A 16296-nucleotide genomic window follows, 5' to 3' on the forward strand; every position below is an offset into this window, starting at 1 on the left:
GTCAGCCTGCTAGAGAGTTAATTAGCTATTAGGGGAAAAGGAAGGGAAATAAATCAAATTATTAGGGATACGGGATCCATATTGCGCTCTGACTTTTGTTGGGCACTGTGGGCCTGTGCCAGCGGCGCTGGCAGGTTGGGGTGCTCCTGTGGAGCAGGATCTGGGGTGGCCAAGAGCAGGGATGGATAAATCGGTGCTTTGTGAGTAGATCTTGCAGTGTACTTAAATGGGTGTGGGGAGTGGGCTTAGGTTTGGCACTCCCTCCACTGAAAAGGGGACCTGCCAGGCTAGGGGTGGTTTGCTCACCCCTGGGTTTCCAGTGTTGCTCAGCACCCTGACATTCAATTAAATTCACTTGCAGATTTAGGACTGTTCTCACAGAGCTTCAACGTTCACATTTGGATATTTTTAGCTGTATGTAATAACTATTTCTTTTTTTTTTTTTTTTTCTTCTTAAATGCCAGTTTTCTTCAACTGAAATTCAATGCCATTGTCTGAGCCTGAGACTAGGCAGCACGTCCTTGCCGAGTCCTGCAGCAACGGAACAAATGCTCTGCCAGCGTTTCCCTGAGCATCTCTGCTTCAGAGGACAAACCTGTGATCACAGATCCCCCTTTCAGTCTGACCTTGAAGTCAGTCTCTTGTATTAAAAATAAAACACTCAGCTCTGTGTCAGTACAGCCTTACCCAGTACGGTGAGGTACGCCTTAGCTGAGTCCTTGTCCAGCTCTGTGCTAGCTACGCAGGTGTAATCCCCTTGGTCCTTTTCAGCCACGCCATAGATTGTCAGACCATCATCTTCTTTCTTCATCCTTAAAGGGAGAAAAATGATAATCACACCACTGTGCCTAAGCACATGAGGCAGCAGGGTTGAGGTCTAAGTGTTCTCTGATAAAATACATAGAAAAGCCCAAACACAACAGGAATGTGTCCCTGGTCTGGAGATTTTATCAGCTAAGGAAGGATGTGTTGAGCTATTCTGGGAAACCTCATTTCCGAAGGAATCGGCAAATGTACTGTGGTATCTATGTGGAATAATCACTCTTTTAGGAAAACAGCCTGACCTCTGCCTGGCTCGTGTCCTGCGATCAGATCTCGCTTCATGAGAAGGGGGTTGGCTGGGGAAAGGAAATTACAACCATACCACTCACAGCAGAGAAACATTAATTTCAAAGTAGCTTGTTAATAACCGACCCATTTTATCAAGATGCCCTAAAATACCCGTAAATAAAACCTCCAGTCAGAGTCTTGATTTACCCATCAGTCAATTTTAATTGCTAGGTGGTGTCTGTTGGAAGGAGTTAGTAACATGAAAAGCATCAAGTACAGCAACTATTGCCTAGATGGGAACTCCATGTTTATCTGTCTTATCCCTCCTGCCTCCTGAAATGTTCTGTAAGAATTCCAGCAATCCTGGGAGAGAAGAGCCATGGAACTGTTAACCACAGACCTGTTCCCGATGTAGAGGGGTGCATCATCTTTCAGCCAGGTGACCGTGAGTTTCAGCGTAGGGTCGTGCTTTATACGGCAGTGGAGGCGAGGCATGGAGCCCCTCTTCACCACTTGGTCTTCTGGTCCTCTCACGATCCTGGTTGGATCTGCACCGAGTCAGAAACAAAGCGTGAGGCACCAAACTTCTGAGTCTCAGCTCAGGAACGCGAGGAAGAGCGGTGTTAGGTAGAAGGGACATGCATCCACATCAAGTGCTTGGCCAGCTTGCGATACAAATGCTTGCAAATAAATTAATTTAACAAGCCATTAATTTATGCTGACTCTCTGAAAAACACGCAGCTTTCTGAGTCAGCAATCAGTTTTTCTGAAGAGGGAAAGCCCCGGTGGAAATTTGATTCAGAAAATGTTTTGTTGCCATCAGTTAACCCTGAGGAACATTTTGTATTTCTTTTTGCATTGCTTACGGCGTGTCACAGCTCAGTATCCACACCAAGCCCTTCGGCAGCATCAGTACATCCACAGCCTTGGTTTTCCCCCAACATTAAAAGGGAATCTCGACCATTTTCTGGATTCCAGCTCCAAATTACTTAGTGCCTGTCCAGCTGACAGACTGCAGGAGTGCACAGCCAACCCTCCCTTAACCTAAATTATTATTTCTGCTGCAAGTTTCAGAAGATCCAAGAGACTGTTCTGACCTGGAACCCTTCATGCCCTACCTTTGACCTCAAGGCGAACCTGGGCCTCTGCTTTACCCAGGATGTTGGTAGCGACGCACGTGTAGATGCCCTGGTCCTCCTTCCGAGCCATGTTCATCTCCAAGCTCCCGTTCTCGTGCGCCTTGTAGTTTCCTCCATCCAGCGTGTTCCCCTGGCCGTTCTTAAACCTCACAACACCACAAAGTGCTATTGTAAGGGAAGAAAGAGCAGGAAACCTCCCCTTCCCACCCCTGCGGGCTGGCAGGGGATGTGCCGCAGCTCTTACCATCGCAGGGTGGGGATCGGTGACCCAAAGAAGGGGCAGTCGAGTCGGGTCCTGTTGTTTTGAATCACCCTTATGAGCTGATTGCGGGGGGCCAGGATCCGAGGAGGCACATCTGCAAAGGGCAAAAATCACAGCCACGGAGAAAGAAAAGAAACCAGCATCCAGTTTCCACCACTCTTCCCAGTCTCTTCATCCACCCTCCCTTTTCCTTTGTTCTTCCCAGTCTCTTCATCCACCCTCCCTTTTCCTTTGTTCACCCTTCCCCGTTGGCACCAGCAAGATTCAGTAGAGCTTCTCTGCTCCCTCTTGTCTCTCCTTCCCTTTCTAGCATCACTACATGGATCAGCCTACATAGCATCAACTATGCTTAGCCTCCCCCGGCTTTGCAAGTCCATGGCAATGGAATTCTGCTCCAAAGCCCAGTTGCAGAGGTCACGTACCCTCAAGCACGAGCCTCAGAGTAGCTCCCAACAAAGGCAAGCAAAGAGAGAACTTCTGCAGGGAAAACTTGAGTATAGGGTGTTCCTCATCCCAAAGTACTTACCCAGGACGCTGACAAAGGCGTTGGCGAGAAGGTAGCCGTGCTCGTTGGACGCGTTGCATTGGTACACGGCACTGCTGCCAATCTGGGTGTCTCGGAATACAATAGTGTCTCCAGCCACCTCTCGGCTTGGATTGGGGGGAGAAGCTTCAAAACAGAGAGCACTCTTCAAATTCCATTTTAACTTAAAATTCACGAGACAAGAAATATCATTCCGCATCTTTCCATCTCCGCCCAGATAAAACTAGACTATGTGACCTCCCCAGCCTAAATTTTAACTTAAAATTCACAAGACAAGAAATATCATTCCACGTCTTTCCATCTCCACCCAGATAAAACTAAACTATGTGACCTCCCCAGCCTACAAAGAACCTACAAAGGTTCAACTGGCCTCATCTCAGCCGAGCAGGTGGTGTGAGTGCTGTGGTGCTGGAGCCCACGCACACTGCTCGGCGAGGTGCCTGGCATCCCGACAGCAGCTCCGGCTCTCATGGGCAGCCCCCAGCTCCTCGGCAGGGTTTGGATGTCCCTTGCTCACCTTCTATGGGTTCGCCGTTCACCAGCCACTGGATTGCAGGCTTGGGGTTCCCGTTGGCTCGGCACACCAGCCTGCCGTCCTCGCCAGGGGCCAGGATGAGGTTCTGGGGTTCGTCCAGCCAGTATGGAGCAGCTTTAAAACACACCAACACCCCGGTTATAAACGCCACGGTACCACCTCCTCCCAAATCCCCTTCCCACTGCTCCCTGCTGAGCTAAATGAAAACACCACCCCTTCCAGTGGGCTTCCCTGGGTGCTATGGGGGTGGGGAGCCCTCTCCCCCCCCTTCTTTGGCCACACAAACCCACAACTTTTATATCAGTTAGTAACTCCGCTGAGTTACACCAGCTGAGATCACATCTCACACTGCTTTGAGGTCAGTTTGGATGAGAAGCAAGTACGGCTGGATACAGCCCCCGCTGCCCCTTTCAACAGAGCAGAGCATCCCCTCCCGTGCACATCCCCTCACAGCTGCTGGTTGCGAAGGAAAAAAAAAGATGGCAAGGTAAAGATGACGTACCCTTCACTCTCACCGAGATCGTGTGGCGGATGCTGCCCATCTTGTTTGATGCCAAGCAGAAATATTCCCCAGAGTCTTCCTCGGAGACGTTGGAGATACGAAGAGCCTTGTTAAAGTTTTCCAGCTTGGTTTTGCCTGCAGGGAGCTCTCCTCCTTTCTTGTACCACATGATGTCTGGTGCTGGTCTAAGGAGAGGGAAGGAGATAAATGCTTTTGCAAACCAAGAAAATCACTTCTAAGATGATAACCCCACACTTGGAACCACCTACTCACACCCAGGGACTGAGCCAACTGCTGGGCCACCCTCCTTCCTACCATAGCCCCTGAAACCCAGGACCCTGAGCATCACCAGCTGATCAGCAGCAGGGTTGACCTCATGCACTGTGCGTGGGGATGCAGGGCACCGCTCTGGCAGCATGTGCAGGCAGCACCAGGCAGCGCTGCCAAAGCCTCACCCTGAGCCCAGGACACTTCTGCAGCACATGGACCACAAAAGTCCTCACCCGCAGTTTATACAGCGTGGTGAGCAGCACCCAGGAGACTTGCCAATAGCTATAAGCACAAAGCAGTGGGAAATCATCCTTGGACAGCAAATATCCAGACACCTGCTCTCTGAGCAGTGCTGCAAAACTCAGCTTTCCTGTTTGCTCCATGCTTTTACGCTTCAAGTAGGTTATGAGAGTATTGTTAATAGCAGTTAAAAGGAAGGGAACGATCCCTTTTCCTAGGCAGAGGTATTGCCACTGGTGATTGAGTGTCTTGGTCCCAGGCCCTGGCGCTGGGGACCACCCTCTCCCCATCTCCGCCAGCCGCCGGGAAGCGGCACGGGAATCGGTACGTACACTCCTGATGCAATGCACTCCAGCAAGAGGTCCACCCCTCTGAGCACCATCTGACTGCTTGAGGTCCCGTAGGGATACATGAAGCTGGGAGTTGTTTCCATAATCCCTCGGGCTGAAATCAGCAGGAGAGGAAAAAAGAAGAAAAAAAAGAAAAAGAAAAAAAAAAAAAGAAACAAAACAGCATTTTTAAACTCTCTTTTGCTGCAGCAACAGGAAGGGCACATACAGGGGCCAGAAATACACGGTGTTTTCAGGGGGAAGCTGTCAAGTTCCCAGCCACGCCTGGGATGCTGAACTCACACCCAGAAATATACCTGGAAAGCAGAGTAGGGCCCAAGGTAATTTTTTAAAGTGGAAAAAAATAAAGGGGGAGAGAGAGGATGCTTGGCAGGCAGGGAAGTAAAGAAGCAGCAGAGGATGGAAGAGGGAGCTCAGCCACAGGGATGGTGCATCAGGAGAGTCCCCACAGCATCAGCTCCAGCCGGGCAGCGCCTTTCCTGCCCACCCCTGCCTCTAGCACAAAGAAATGGGCTGAAATCAGGTGAGACTTGGAAATACTGATGGACACAACATGCAATGAAGGATGAAAGGAACAAATGGGTGCAGGAAAGGTTTACTCAGACAACTGAGCCGCTTTGCCACAGAGATCTCCGAAATACGGAGCATCCCGGCGCTGTCTCGGCCCTAGCAGCACCAAGGAGGTTTCCCACCCTTACTAGGAGCTGCGGGGCCTGGAAGGACAGTGCCCTTTGGGAAGGAACAACTTAACGAGCAAAATGACCAATCTCAGGACTGGACAGGAAAGTTTAACAGGAAAAAAACGGGAAGACACAAGACAACTCTCTACAGATACACACAGCAAAGGTCTCTCTGTAGGGGGAAAAAAGTTAATTATTAATGGAATAAATTCCACTAATAAGTGGAATTATTAAACTAGATCTAGATCAGTGAGGACAAAAGAGGATGAGATGGGCTTGAAAGCAGCAGTAGCAGAGACAGAGGTTATGAGATTAGGAAAGGGGGCAGAATGGCCAGGGTGGACACAGGGTCACCACAAATATCCACAAGGGGAGCCCACCCCAGTGCAGGAGCAAGATCTTGGGGTGCACACTTGACTCTCCTGCAGCCCTGAAAACCCCATTCGCTCGGAGAGTGGGAGGCAGCCAGGCGTGCCCAGCACCACGAGGCTTTTGGGGATGCTGGTGTCTATTTGGGAAGCCTCCAGCTGAGCTCTGGTAGGGGCAAAGGGCTGGGAAGAAGGAGGGGAGAGAGGGCAGTGGCTGTTCATGGAGTTCCCATCAGCCTGCCGTAGGGAAAGCCTGGGACCAGGCTCACAAGGGGAAAAAAAATCCCAACCTCAGGAGTTACACCGTGCCTTTGAAACGGCTCCGCATCTGCAGGAGCACGGCCACACACATGCAGCCCTCCGCCCCCACACCCCCGCCGGTGACCGGTCCACATGCGCTCATCAGCAAGTTAGTCAATTATTTGATTAATGAATTACCAGGGCAGGCAAATCTTGACTTTATCCTGGAGGGCCAGGTCTCCGGGCAGGCAGACGCTGCTGTTTGCTTGCCTGCTTCTGGAGAGGATCTCGTTCCCAGTTAAAACCATCCAGCCCATGCTGGGGGCTCTGCGGGGGGTGGCAGAGCCAGCATCTGGGCTTAAATTTATCGTATTTCTCTGTATTTATCAACAGCTCCCATACCTCCAGCCAGACTCTTAAACTTCTGTTTTCTCATGCGATTAGGAGAATGGGGTATTGTTTTATAAACCAATATTGGCTTTTCTTAGCCAACAGCCCGCAGCCTGTTTGAACAGGCTGTACCTTTCACTCCCACAATGAACCCGTTTGCTCGGGAACCCGGGGCACAACTAGAAGAGATAAGCAGCAGCGCAAGCCAAATTTTACGAGCCGTATATTAATGATGAAAATTAAAAATAAGGGAGATAAATTAGTATCCTATCCACTTGTTTAATAAACCTAACAACAACACAGCAACGCTGATAAGCTTTTTGCCTTAGTACAGCACTACTAATAAATATTTTGCTGTTTATAATAGGGAGCAGCCAGAAATTCTTTCAGGAAGGGGTACTGCTCCAGCTCTGAACTTGCAGCAGCTACAGCTGGAAGCTGTCAGAGGAATAGCAACGTCTTGCTTATCTGTTTGGATGGAACAGAACGGAAAAATAAATCCCATGGCTATTTATTTTGGCTCAAAAATAGACTCTGCTTCCAATAGATGGCTGCTGTTATCCCCACCTCTGTGAAAGTGGACCCATTCAGCTGTGAACAAGGTATCCCAGAAACGGCCACTTCTCAGCCCGGAGCAGCCGACTTCCCCCTCCCCACAGTCCTCACCTGACGGCATTCAAAAATCGTACATCAGCTCGCATTTCTACTGAAAGGCGATAATAGGAATATGCACATCCAGACACATCCCATCTGTTCGCCTCCTGCACAGCTAGCCAGCTTTAAAACATGCCACAGATTTGCCAAAAAAAAAAAAAAAAAAAAAAAAAAAGAAAAGAAAAGAAAAAAAAGAACAAAACAGACTTTCATTTCCATTTTAAAAAAAAAGGTGAGAAACTTCTGCTAATAAAATATTAAATTAATGCTTTTAGATCACTTCCCCTTCACAATTGCGGACAGTTTGCCTAGGCAATTCCACTTTACAGCAAAGAAATCGCTGCACCCACTACGAGCCGTGGGGGGTCAAGGGCTTGGTTGCATCCCCCATGATTAGCTTGGCCCTCAAGCGCAGGTTGAGACGAGCATCCCACAAGGTCCTATGTCCCTGGGATAGGCTTGGGGACATCCATCGCAGACTGGCAGGGAAGGGGACCCGCCGCATCCTGCTGCTCTGCCCTACGCCACCAGCCTGTCCCATCAAGCTCCCCTGCAAGCTAGCTCTGGAGCTGAGCCCGTACCGTAGGGACCAGCACCCCAAGGTAGAGGGTCTGAGAGCCCCAAGTCTCCCAGACACCTACAATACTTGGGAGACTGATGTCCCTCTTCCCTGCTCTCCACTTTGCTTTGCAAGAGCCAACTCCTCACTTTGCTGCAGCTAGTTCCAGCAGCCCGTACGGCCAGACAGGCCATTCCAGCGAGAAACATGGGGTTAGCAAGAAGAAAAAGCAGTGAGGATAAGGTTTATTTCACCAGTTCACTAACTATTATGAAGTTGCTGGGTTGGAGCTCAGATTTGCACAGGGGCGTGAGCGGGTGACTTGAATTCACTGGACCCATAAAGCGTTCCAGGGGACGTTAAGTGCAAATAGCCCATATATGCAAATAGCTGGCAGTTTCTCCTGTGCACCTATGAATAGAAATCTGGAGACATCTATGAGACTGTGCAGATAAAATGTCCTTTTCCTAACCGAATGACTATTAACCATCCCTTTTCCTTGAACAAAGACATGCAGTGGGAGATCAAGAAGCCCAAGGCCACCACAGTGACTTTCCCTCCTGAACCGTCGAGGGCTGCACGCACAGAAGTGGTGCCCAGCCAGCGTGCAGGCATCCTCTTTGAAATGCAAACATCCTTTACAGTGCTGAGGTGCAAGCTGTATTACAGAAGAGCTCACACGGGATTTTTCTTTGGTCCCTGGCCCAAAGAAGCATCTCCTCTCGCTCACCTCTCATGGAGGCATGGTACAGCGTACGCAGTTCCCACTGAAGCTCATTTAGCTGGCAATCCGTTTTCACAGCCATTTCTGTAATTATTTTCAGGGTATGCCCAGCCCATTTGCTGCCACCAGCACTACCTGGGAGGCTGGTTCCTCTGCTGAGCCTGCCCCAGCATCCTCAGAAACCTCCTACTCCTGGGATGCCAACACCCCGGTTCCCTCAGCGGGGCAGGGATGCTCAAGCTGCCTGCCGGCACGAGAGGGCTCTCACCAGGGACACTGAACCCAGTGCCCTTGCCTGGCACATCCTCCTCATCTCACATGCCAACTCTTTCTGCTCTCAGCTGGCAAAACCACTCCTTGTCCCCAAAAGTCCCCGTGGAAGAAGAAAATGCACCCTGGGTTGTGCAAAGCACAGAGCAAGCTGTGGCTCGGGGTGGGAAGCCAAGCAGGATTGCGTGGCCGCACACCACCAGGGACCAGCGTGGGGTATCCCCAGGGCTGCCCCCACCCCCCTGCCACACAACCCCATCCCTGTAAGCAGCAAGAGGGGCAGAAAGCAAATCCTGCCCATGGTAGAGCCCGGCCTTGGGGCAACGGGACTCCGTGGTGGTCTTTGGCGAGGTGTTCGCATCCCTGGCAGTGCCTGCGCTCTCGGCATCGCCCGCAAACAGCCCCATCACCCCGCTCCCTTACAAACCCCTGCTGCTGCCCAGCTCTGTCCGCATTATCCCATCATATCCGTGACACTTCCAATCCATTCTCAGGGCAACGATGGTGCCCCGGGGAGCCGCGCGGTTTTGTGTCTGAAGCATAATTTATGAGTTTGGGATGGGCTTCTCCCAGCAAACGCAGGCTGCGGAGGTAACCTCCCTGCCCAGACAAAGGGCAAGAGCCTTGTGAAAGCATCCCAACACATGTACAACCTCACCACAAAGAAACAAAGCACCCAGCTCTCAAGAAAACCAAATACTCCTCTTTCTGCCCCCCCCCCCCCCCCCCCCCCCCCCTTTTTCTCCTTGTTCTGGTTTGGTTTTTTTTGTTTGTTTGATTTGGGGTTTTTGTGGTGGTTTTTTTTTTCCCCAGGCACTGCCTGTCTTTAGCTGCAGCTACAATAGATGCTCTTGCTGAAGACAGAGAGAGGAGGGATGGTGGGTCTTATCTTTAAATCATGAGCCTTTTTGCTGAGGACAAGCCACCTCTTCAGCGAGGGAGCAAGCTGGAACTCGCTCGGCCAGGCAGACTTCTTCAGGTGGGCCAGATCCTGTTCATCCAAATGCCTCTCCAGCTGGGCTCTGTGCTAATTACCCTAAAACTCAACAATCTGTAAATCGCAAAAACGTGGAGGGGGTTTTGTCGCTCTTTGGCTCACTTTGTCCCACCCGTTTTTGCAAAGTTGGGACCACGACCCACGGCGGGGGAGAGGGGCACACAGAGGGGTGCGTGGGCAGCCGGTGCTGCCAGCGCGGCGGCTCGCTGCCCGGTTAGCACGGGAGATCAGTCAGGTTAGGCAGAAGGGGGTTAAATCGTGAAGGTCTCCAGAAGCCAGCGTTGACTCACCACTGTACATGCCAGTGTGATTTCGTAAAGACGTTTCGTTATGGGGTTTCTCTGCAATAAACAAAAGACGGTGAGCATATCGAGTGCCACAAAGCGTGCGGGGGCTGGGGGGGACAGGCGGGGCAGGGGGGACGGGGAACAGAAAACAAAATAACTTCCCAAAACACAAGAGCAATGCGGACAAGGCAACAAAAGCACTCTGAGCACAGCTGCCTTCCAGGACAAACAACACAGCAATAAAGGAGGAATAAAGGAAGAGAGGACTGTTTTCCTCCTACAAGATGGGAAGACAATTAAACGTATGACAATTGTATCACAAACATTTCCTTAAAGTGGGTTTTTTTTTTTGTATAAAGACATTTATAGCTTTGGAGAAAAAAAAAAATCAGTTCGAATTGGAGAAGAAAATGGATTTTTCTCTCAGTTTAACTATGAAAGAAACATATTCCAGCTACTTTTTCCCAGCATAAAGCATGGGCTGGACACAGCTAAGCAGCAGCATAATGATGCAGAAAGGCATGGTGAAGATGAACAAATAATAATAAAAAAAATCATAACAATAATTAGGCTCCGAAAGCATAATCTGCTGTAAAATCCCTTTTAATTACAAGGCAATTAAAGTAGATTGCATTACATGCAAAATAGCACCTCTTCAATAGCATGCTGCTCTTGTTTATCGACAAGCACCGCCAGCCATCACCTATATTTGAAGGAGGAAGCTAATTGCCACCCGTACTCTGCAAGGAGCCAGGGGATGCACCCTCCTGGCCCGCGGCTACCGGAGGATCTGCCCTCCCCAGCTCACACCGTTACCTGAAACACCTATTCGGGGTCTGAGAACACCCTGGCTTCCACCAGCACGCGGCACAGCCGCGTTACAGCATCATCTGCCCAACAGGAGAGGTGAGAGGCTCTGCTGGCTACCAGGGAGTTGTTGCCCTGAGCCTTCAGTCATCAGCCACACCCCGTGTCTCTGTGCAAGGGGGTTGAGATGCCCAAGAGCTACTACCTGAACCTGGATACCCCAGAGAAACTCTCTGCAGGGAGAGGCAGGGGCGCATCGCTGCCTCAAGCCTTTGCATTTGTCTCTCCTCACATCCAAGGCAATCCCACGCCAAGAGTTTTCAGCAGCTGATGAATTTTTTAAGGGCAGTCAATGCTCATGGCTTAAGGCTGAGACAACTGAACAGCTTGAGACAAATACGAGCTCATCTCCTCTGAACACTGTAGATATAAAGAATTTTTTTTATATCATAACAGATGAGAAATTAGAGCCTCGGTTCTTTAAATTAGTAGGGCTTCTGGGGGGCTCGTGGGGTGGCGTTTGCATCTGGTAATACAGCAGGTGTTTTTGAAGGAAGACTTAAAGAGAAGGTCCAGTAAAATTGGAAGCCAATTCTATATAGCCTGGGAGCAAAATGCTGTGGTGGATCTGAGTGTAGCAGGAGGGGGAGCTTGTCTCTGTCTGCACAGAAATCTTCCAGGATTTCTTCCACATTTTTTTCCCTAGAGCTTGATGTCAGGCTGGAGCCTTTGGAGGCTCAAATGACCACAGATCTTTGTTTGCCAGAATTTCTTCAGCTCACACTAATTTAGGATTTAGTCCTTCCCTAACAGGTGAACTCCTTTTTTGGCACTGTTTGGCCAGCTCTGTGAACAAACAATATGCAGAATGAATTACCTACACACATTCTTCACCATTAGCAAAGAGCCTCTTTATAATATTTGTATTGCTGATTCTCCACTCACGCTTTGCACAGAGGAGAAGCTGTTACAATAAAAGTGCAAAACACTCCAGTCCCTGTCTGCTTCTCACATCGCTTTCAGGTCGCTTTCATAGTGTTACTTCTAATTTAAGCTGCTGTGAGATCAAATTAAGCTCCTAACGCTGGGATTCAGGAGCACATCGTGCCTGCTTTGCACCAGAGCCGGCTCCCCAAAACACAGCCCTCCACCCGCCAGCACACACTACCCCTTCCCCGCAGTTGGACCTTACTGGGAACGGGAGATGGCTCCTGTCTGATGACTGGGGCCCATTGATGCTGTTTCTGTGTTGACTGCTGACTGTGCAGGTGCTCTGCACACACATCCCCCAAAAAAAGACCCCGTGCTGTGCAGGACCTGCATCAACTCAAGAGCCTCGTGTCCTGCAGCATCTTCTCAGCTCCCCTCTGCCAGCAGCCCTGCCAGCCAGCTGGGATGAAATGCATCAGCATCAGGAACTCACCTTCCTTCAAGCAGTCTCGTTTCTGGAGAAGAGACTGCTGGAGGCTGGACCTGCCCGTGGAAAGGCTCATCACGTGCCTGGAGAGAGCCAGACACGTGCTCCTCCTATCCCCCAAGACGATGCTCTGCATGGTGAAGCTGAGATCCTGGCCATCCTGAGCGTGTCCCACATGTACACGCTCAGACCCCAAAGGCTCAAAGCCTTCGTGTCAGCATGTCCCAGAGCAAAGGAGTCAACAGCAGCTCCTGGTCGGTAGGTAAATCCTGAGCTGTGCCAGGCTGACACGCACTCAGCCCCCCTGTGCAGCACCAGCACAGAAACCTGAGCCTGGAGCAAACCAAGGCTACCTCCAGCTTTTCAAACTAGGGAAAGATCATTTGATATTATACATTTCCCTAAAGATGAGGGGAATGCCCCATCTGTGCTGTGTTTCCCACAGATAAACAGCTTCACAGTTTATCCCAGACACACGGACTTGGCCATACCTGCACCAAGCTACCTCTGCAACCCTCAGCCCATGAAGCTGCAAAGCTCCAAGATGCTGGAGGGAAACCAGCAGCCCGCCCTGCCAGGATAGCCATCCAAGGACCATCATCCCTTATCCAAACTGGTTCTGGTACTATCCTAAACAAAATAAAGGGAGCCACTCTTCTCCGTGGTAGGTCTCAGTGCTGCCAAGGACAGAAACAAGGCATCTGGAAGGAAAACCCTGCCTGGAGAGGCTAGGGGAGACCCATCCTGAGCGATCACCATGACACTTACTGGTTTTCACCTTGAGGGTGTAGGGGTTTTTCTGCTGAATGGTGTGGGTGAAGTGGAAGCGCGCGTTGCAGCTGTAGTCGGTCTGGGCATCCTGCAGCATGACATTGGAGAAGTACAGGTCACCGTTCTGGCCCTGGGAGACGCGCTTGTCCTGGTGGATGGGCTCCATGGCTGCAGGGGAGAACAGGCATTCCCAGCAAGTCAGACACTCCCGTGGTGGCTGCATGAAGGAGAAAAGCCAACCCCAGCCCCAAGCCACGTGTGGCTGCCTCCAAGCTCTGAACTAGCAGTAGCGACCCTAAACACGCTGCAGGGGATGGAAATAGTGCCGGCAGGGGCCAAGGTGGGAAGGGGGGTCCCCCGACTCACCGCTGCTCATCCAGAAGATGACAGGAGAAGGCAGCCCAGGCGGCGGGTTGCACTGCAGGCTGAGCGGAGCCCCTTCATCCACCTCTATCACATCCACCTTCTCCTTGGGCCACAGGGGAGACTCTGCCATAAGAAGCAAAGGCACCGCGTGAGGCAGGGAGGGCAGTAAATTTGCAGATCTCTTCCCGCTGGACCTGGCCTGGTTTCAATGGAGCAGCCTCAATGCAAACTGCATTTCTACATGTGCAAGACGCCCTTAAATCTACACCAAGAATTTCCCTGTTAGCTGCAGCCATAACCCCCATGCCTTCATCTCAGTCCTGTGGCTGGATACATCCCGACACAGGTAACAGGTGAAGCAGGTGGAGATGTCTGAGCACTGGATAGTCTCCACGCCTCTTCTACAAGATCCCATATGGTGCAAACAGTCCCTGCTCCCTCAGGGGCTGCTGGCTGCTTGCTCCGTGCTGCTGCTGTTACTCACTGGAAACCTGGAGGTGGATTTTGCTGGAGAGAGCAGTGCCATAGTCGTTCCGAGCAAAGCACTGGTACTCGCCCTCGTAGTCCTCCGGCCGTCCTCCGCTGTGGAAGTCAATGACTAGCGTCCCCGACCGCCGCCGCATGGAAACCTTGGGGTCCTTCGCCACGTTGAAGAACTTCCCGTTCCGCGTCCAGGAAAAACTGCAAGCATGGGGGAGAGGTTGAGTTTGTAACCATGGACCATCTTTACCCGACGAGCTCCTTACCTGTGCTGTGCAAGCCACCGGCTGGGTTAGCTGACGGTGGAGGTGGCACAGCTCGACCGGAGGGAAGCTCCTCCAGAGCCAGCTTTAACGAACAGCAGCTTCAGCATGACAAGGGCTGCAGAGGCACTTACGTGGGGACGGGGTTCCCTTTGGCTTCACATTCAATGTAGATATTATCCCTCGGGTCGACGATGTAGTCCTTCACGGACTGTTTGGTGATCGTGGGGGGCTGAGGCACTGCAAAGCAAACCAGGAGTCGTGAGGAGGGTTGTGCAGAGAGGGTGAATCCCCTCCCTGCCGTCCTGCAGCAGATCCTGGTGGGATTTCAGCTTCTTCCCCAGGCTGGATGCGCAACTCGTGCTTTAAAGCCCTTCAACACCTGAGGAAATTACCATGAGCTTTTGGGGGGCTGTGCTGCTCATCACCTCTCAGACCAGCAGCTGGGTAGCAGGAAAGCCCCTGTTTCCACTTGGGCTCGTTAAGAAATTTTACAGTCACATCTTCCTGCTACCACAGGTTATTTGAATTGGACCAAAAAGCATTTTGGCAGTGCACTGCAAAGAGAGGGGCTGCAGCTGGGACCAGAAGCCAGAGAGCAGGGCGCTTACAGGTGCTCCCTGTGCAAGAAAGAGGCTCAAAACCTCCCAGATTTACCCCAAAGGAGCGTAGCACTTGTGTTTAGAAGGGCAGAGCTTGTGAAAAGGGGCACAGGAGCCCAGCAGCCAGCGTAGGACCCGGCTCTAGTCCTGAACTTGGAATTGAAGGGCTCGGTCCCACGGCTGTCCTGGGACAAAACTGCTCAGGTCTGAGGCTGTTTGCTCTCCCCCCACGAGCCAGTGATGCTGCGAACGTGTCGGTATGTGGAGCTGAGCTTGGCACGTGTGCTTGTGCCAGGCAGAGGAGCCCACTCTCCTCCAAGGTGCGGCGTTGGCAGTAGCAGCCCCCCCCAGAAACATTTGTATCGCAAAGACAGGCTGATGCCCACTCTGGGGAGACAGCAGAGCCCAAGCGCTCCTCCCAAGCTGCTCCAGCACCTCCTGCACCTCTCCCAGCCATGCCTGGCTGCACAGAAGCAGCTTGTCCCCAGCCTGGCCAGCCTGGCCACAGGAGCAAGCGATGTCCCCATGCACACCCTGTGCCAAGTGACAGCCACCACCAGCCCCTGCTGGGTACAGACCCCTCCAGCCTTGTTTCAGCCATGCAGGAGATGGACACGTATGCACAAAGAGCGAGGGGAACACTTACATTCACTCTGAATGTTTGCTGTTATTCCCAAAGTGCAAGCATAATGAAAAAGAAGAAAACAGGTTAATTGAAGAACAAACCTATATACATCACGTACACAATCAGAAACGTGTATGGCTATTGCGGGGCTTGCAGATACCACACGCAATTCATTGTATGATTCAAGCATGTTCTAATCAACCTCCTTATTGTCCACGTGGGAGAAGCTGCTGCTGAACGGTCCTGTTAGCTGTCAGCTGCCTGTGCATCAGGGGTTTGGGGGCCAAAAGAGGACACAGGCGTACTCACACCACTTGCCCACGGGCACTGGTGGTCCTGCAGTCCAGGACTCATAGGGGTTAGCAGTGTTCCCCCCTTCCCCACAGCCAGGCTTACCCTGAGCCACTCCCAGATTCATCCCCCTGGGTCAGAGGCTAATACGTGCCTGATAAAAAGCCAGCTAAGGGTTTAGGTGATGCTCAGACTCAGAGAAGGTGCCTGTAACATAGCGAGAGATACATATCCTGCCCCCAGGACAGGGGTAGGCAGGGTTTTATCCAAAGAAGAAAACTTGTTAGGGTTGGGGCAGGGCCCACACACCGGCACTGGGTGAAGGCGCTGATTTCCATGGAGCAGGGAGGACTTTCACAACTAGTGGCATGTTGGGGATAGAGCTCGTGCACTCAGAGCCTGTGATTTACACATTTATCAGCCCCTGCACAAAGCTGGAGCAGCTGGGGCTCTTTACACACCACCTGGTCAAAGCTGCAAAAGGATGCTCTTAGTTACGATCCCAGTTTTCCACCAGTGCTGGAAGGGACGATGCTCTCCTGCGGCTCGGTGCTGTGCAACGGGGAGCAGGGAGAGGCTAGAGAAGCAGTGAGCTGCTGCAGGCTGCCTGGAG

At 51.5% G+C, this 16296-nt stretch overlaps 1 protein-coding gene across 23 annotated transcripts in view; it reads right to left on the reverse strand.

The window, feature by feature from the left end:
- NFASC (neurofascin) overlaps positions 1 to 16296 on the reverse strand; it is a 58932-nt gene that overhangs the window by 40987 nt on the left and 1649 nt on the right. For 8 of the 23 annotated variants that reach the window (XM_040616635.1, XM_040616651.1, XM_040616639.1 and 5 more), the window contains exons 2-15: positions 15414 to 15431; positions 14300 to 14405; positions 13907 to 14103; positions 13423 to 13545; positions 13054 to 13224; positions 10065 to 10115; positions 4875 to 4986; positions 4033 to 4217; positions 3513 to 3644; positions 2978 to 3121; positions 2434 to 2545; positions 2169 to 2335; positions 1451 to 1598; positions 688 to 812 (exon numbers count right to left, since the gene is read on the reverse strand). In XM_040616635.1, coding sequence (XP_040472569.1) covers positions 688 to 812; positions 1451 to 1598; positions 2169 to 2335; positions 2434 to 2545; positions 2978 to 3121; positions 3513 to 3644; positions 4033 to 4217; positions 4875 to 4986; positions 10065 to 10115; positions 13054 to 13224; positions 13423 to 13545; positions 13907 to 14103; positions 14300 to 14405; positions 15414 to 15431 — 1791 coding nt within the window. Of the gene's footprint in view, positions 1 to 687; positions 813 to 1450; positions 1599 to 2168; positions 2336 to 2433; positions 2546 to 2977; positions 3122 to 3512; positions 3645 to 4032; positions 4218 to 4874; positions 4987 to 6378; positions 6693 to 10064; positions 10116 to 13053; positions 13225 to 13422; positions 13546 to 13906; positions 14104 to 14299; positions 14406 to 15413; positions 15432 to 16296 lie in introns of those variants that run through there. The other 15 variants (XM_040616653.1, XM_040616652.1, XM_040616649.1 and 12 more) reach the window with 4 other exon arrangements.

This window comes from Falco naumanni, chromosome 17 (assembly GCF_017639655.2).
Source record: "Falco naumanni isolate bFalNau1 chromosome 17, bFalNau1.pat, whole genome shotgun sequence".
In the NCBI taxonomy this organism is placed as follows: Eukaryota; Metazoa; Chordata; class Aves; order Falconiformes; family Falconidae; genus Falco; species Falco naumanni.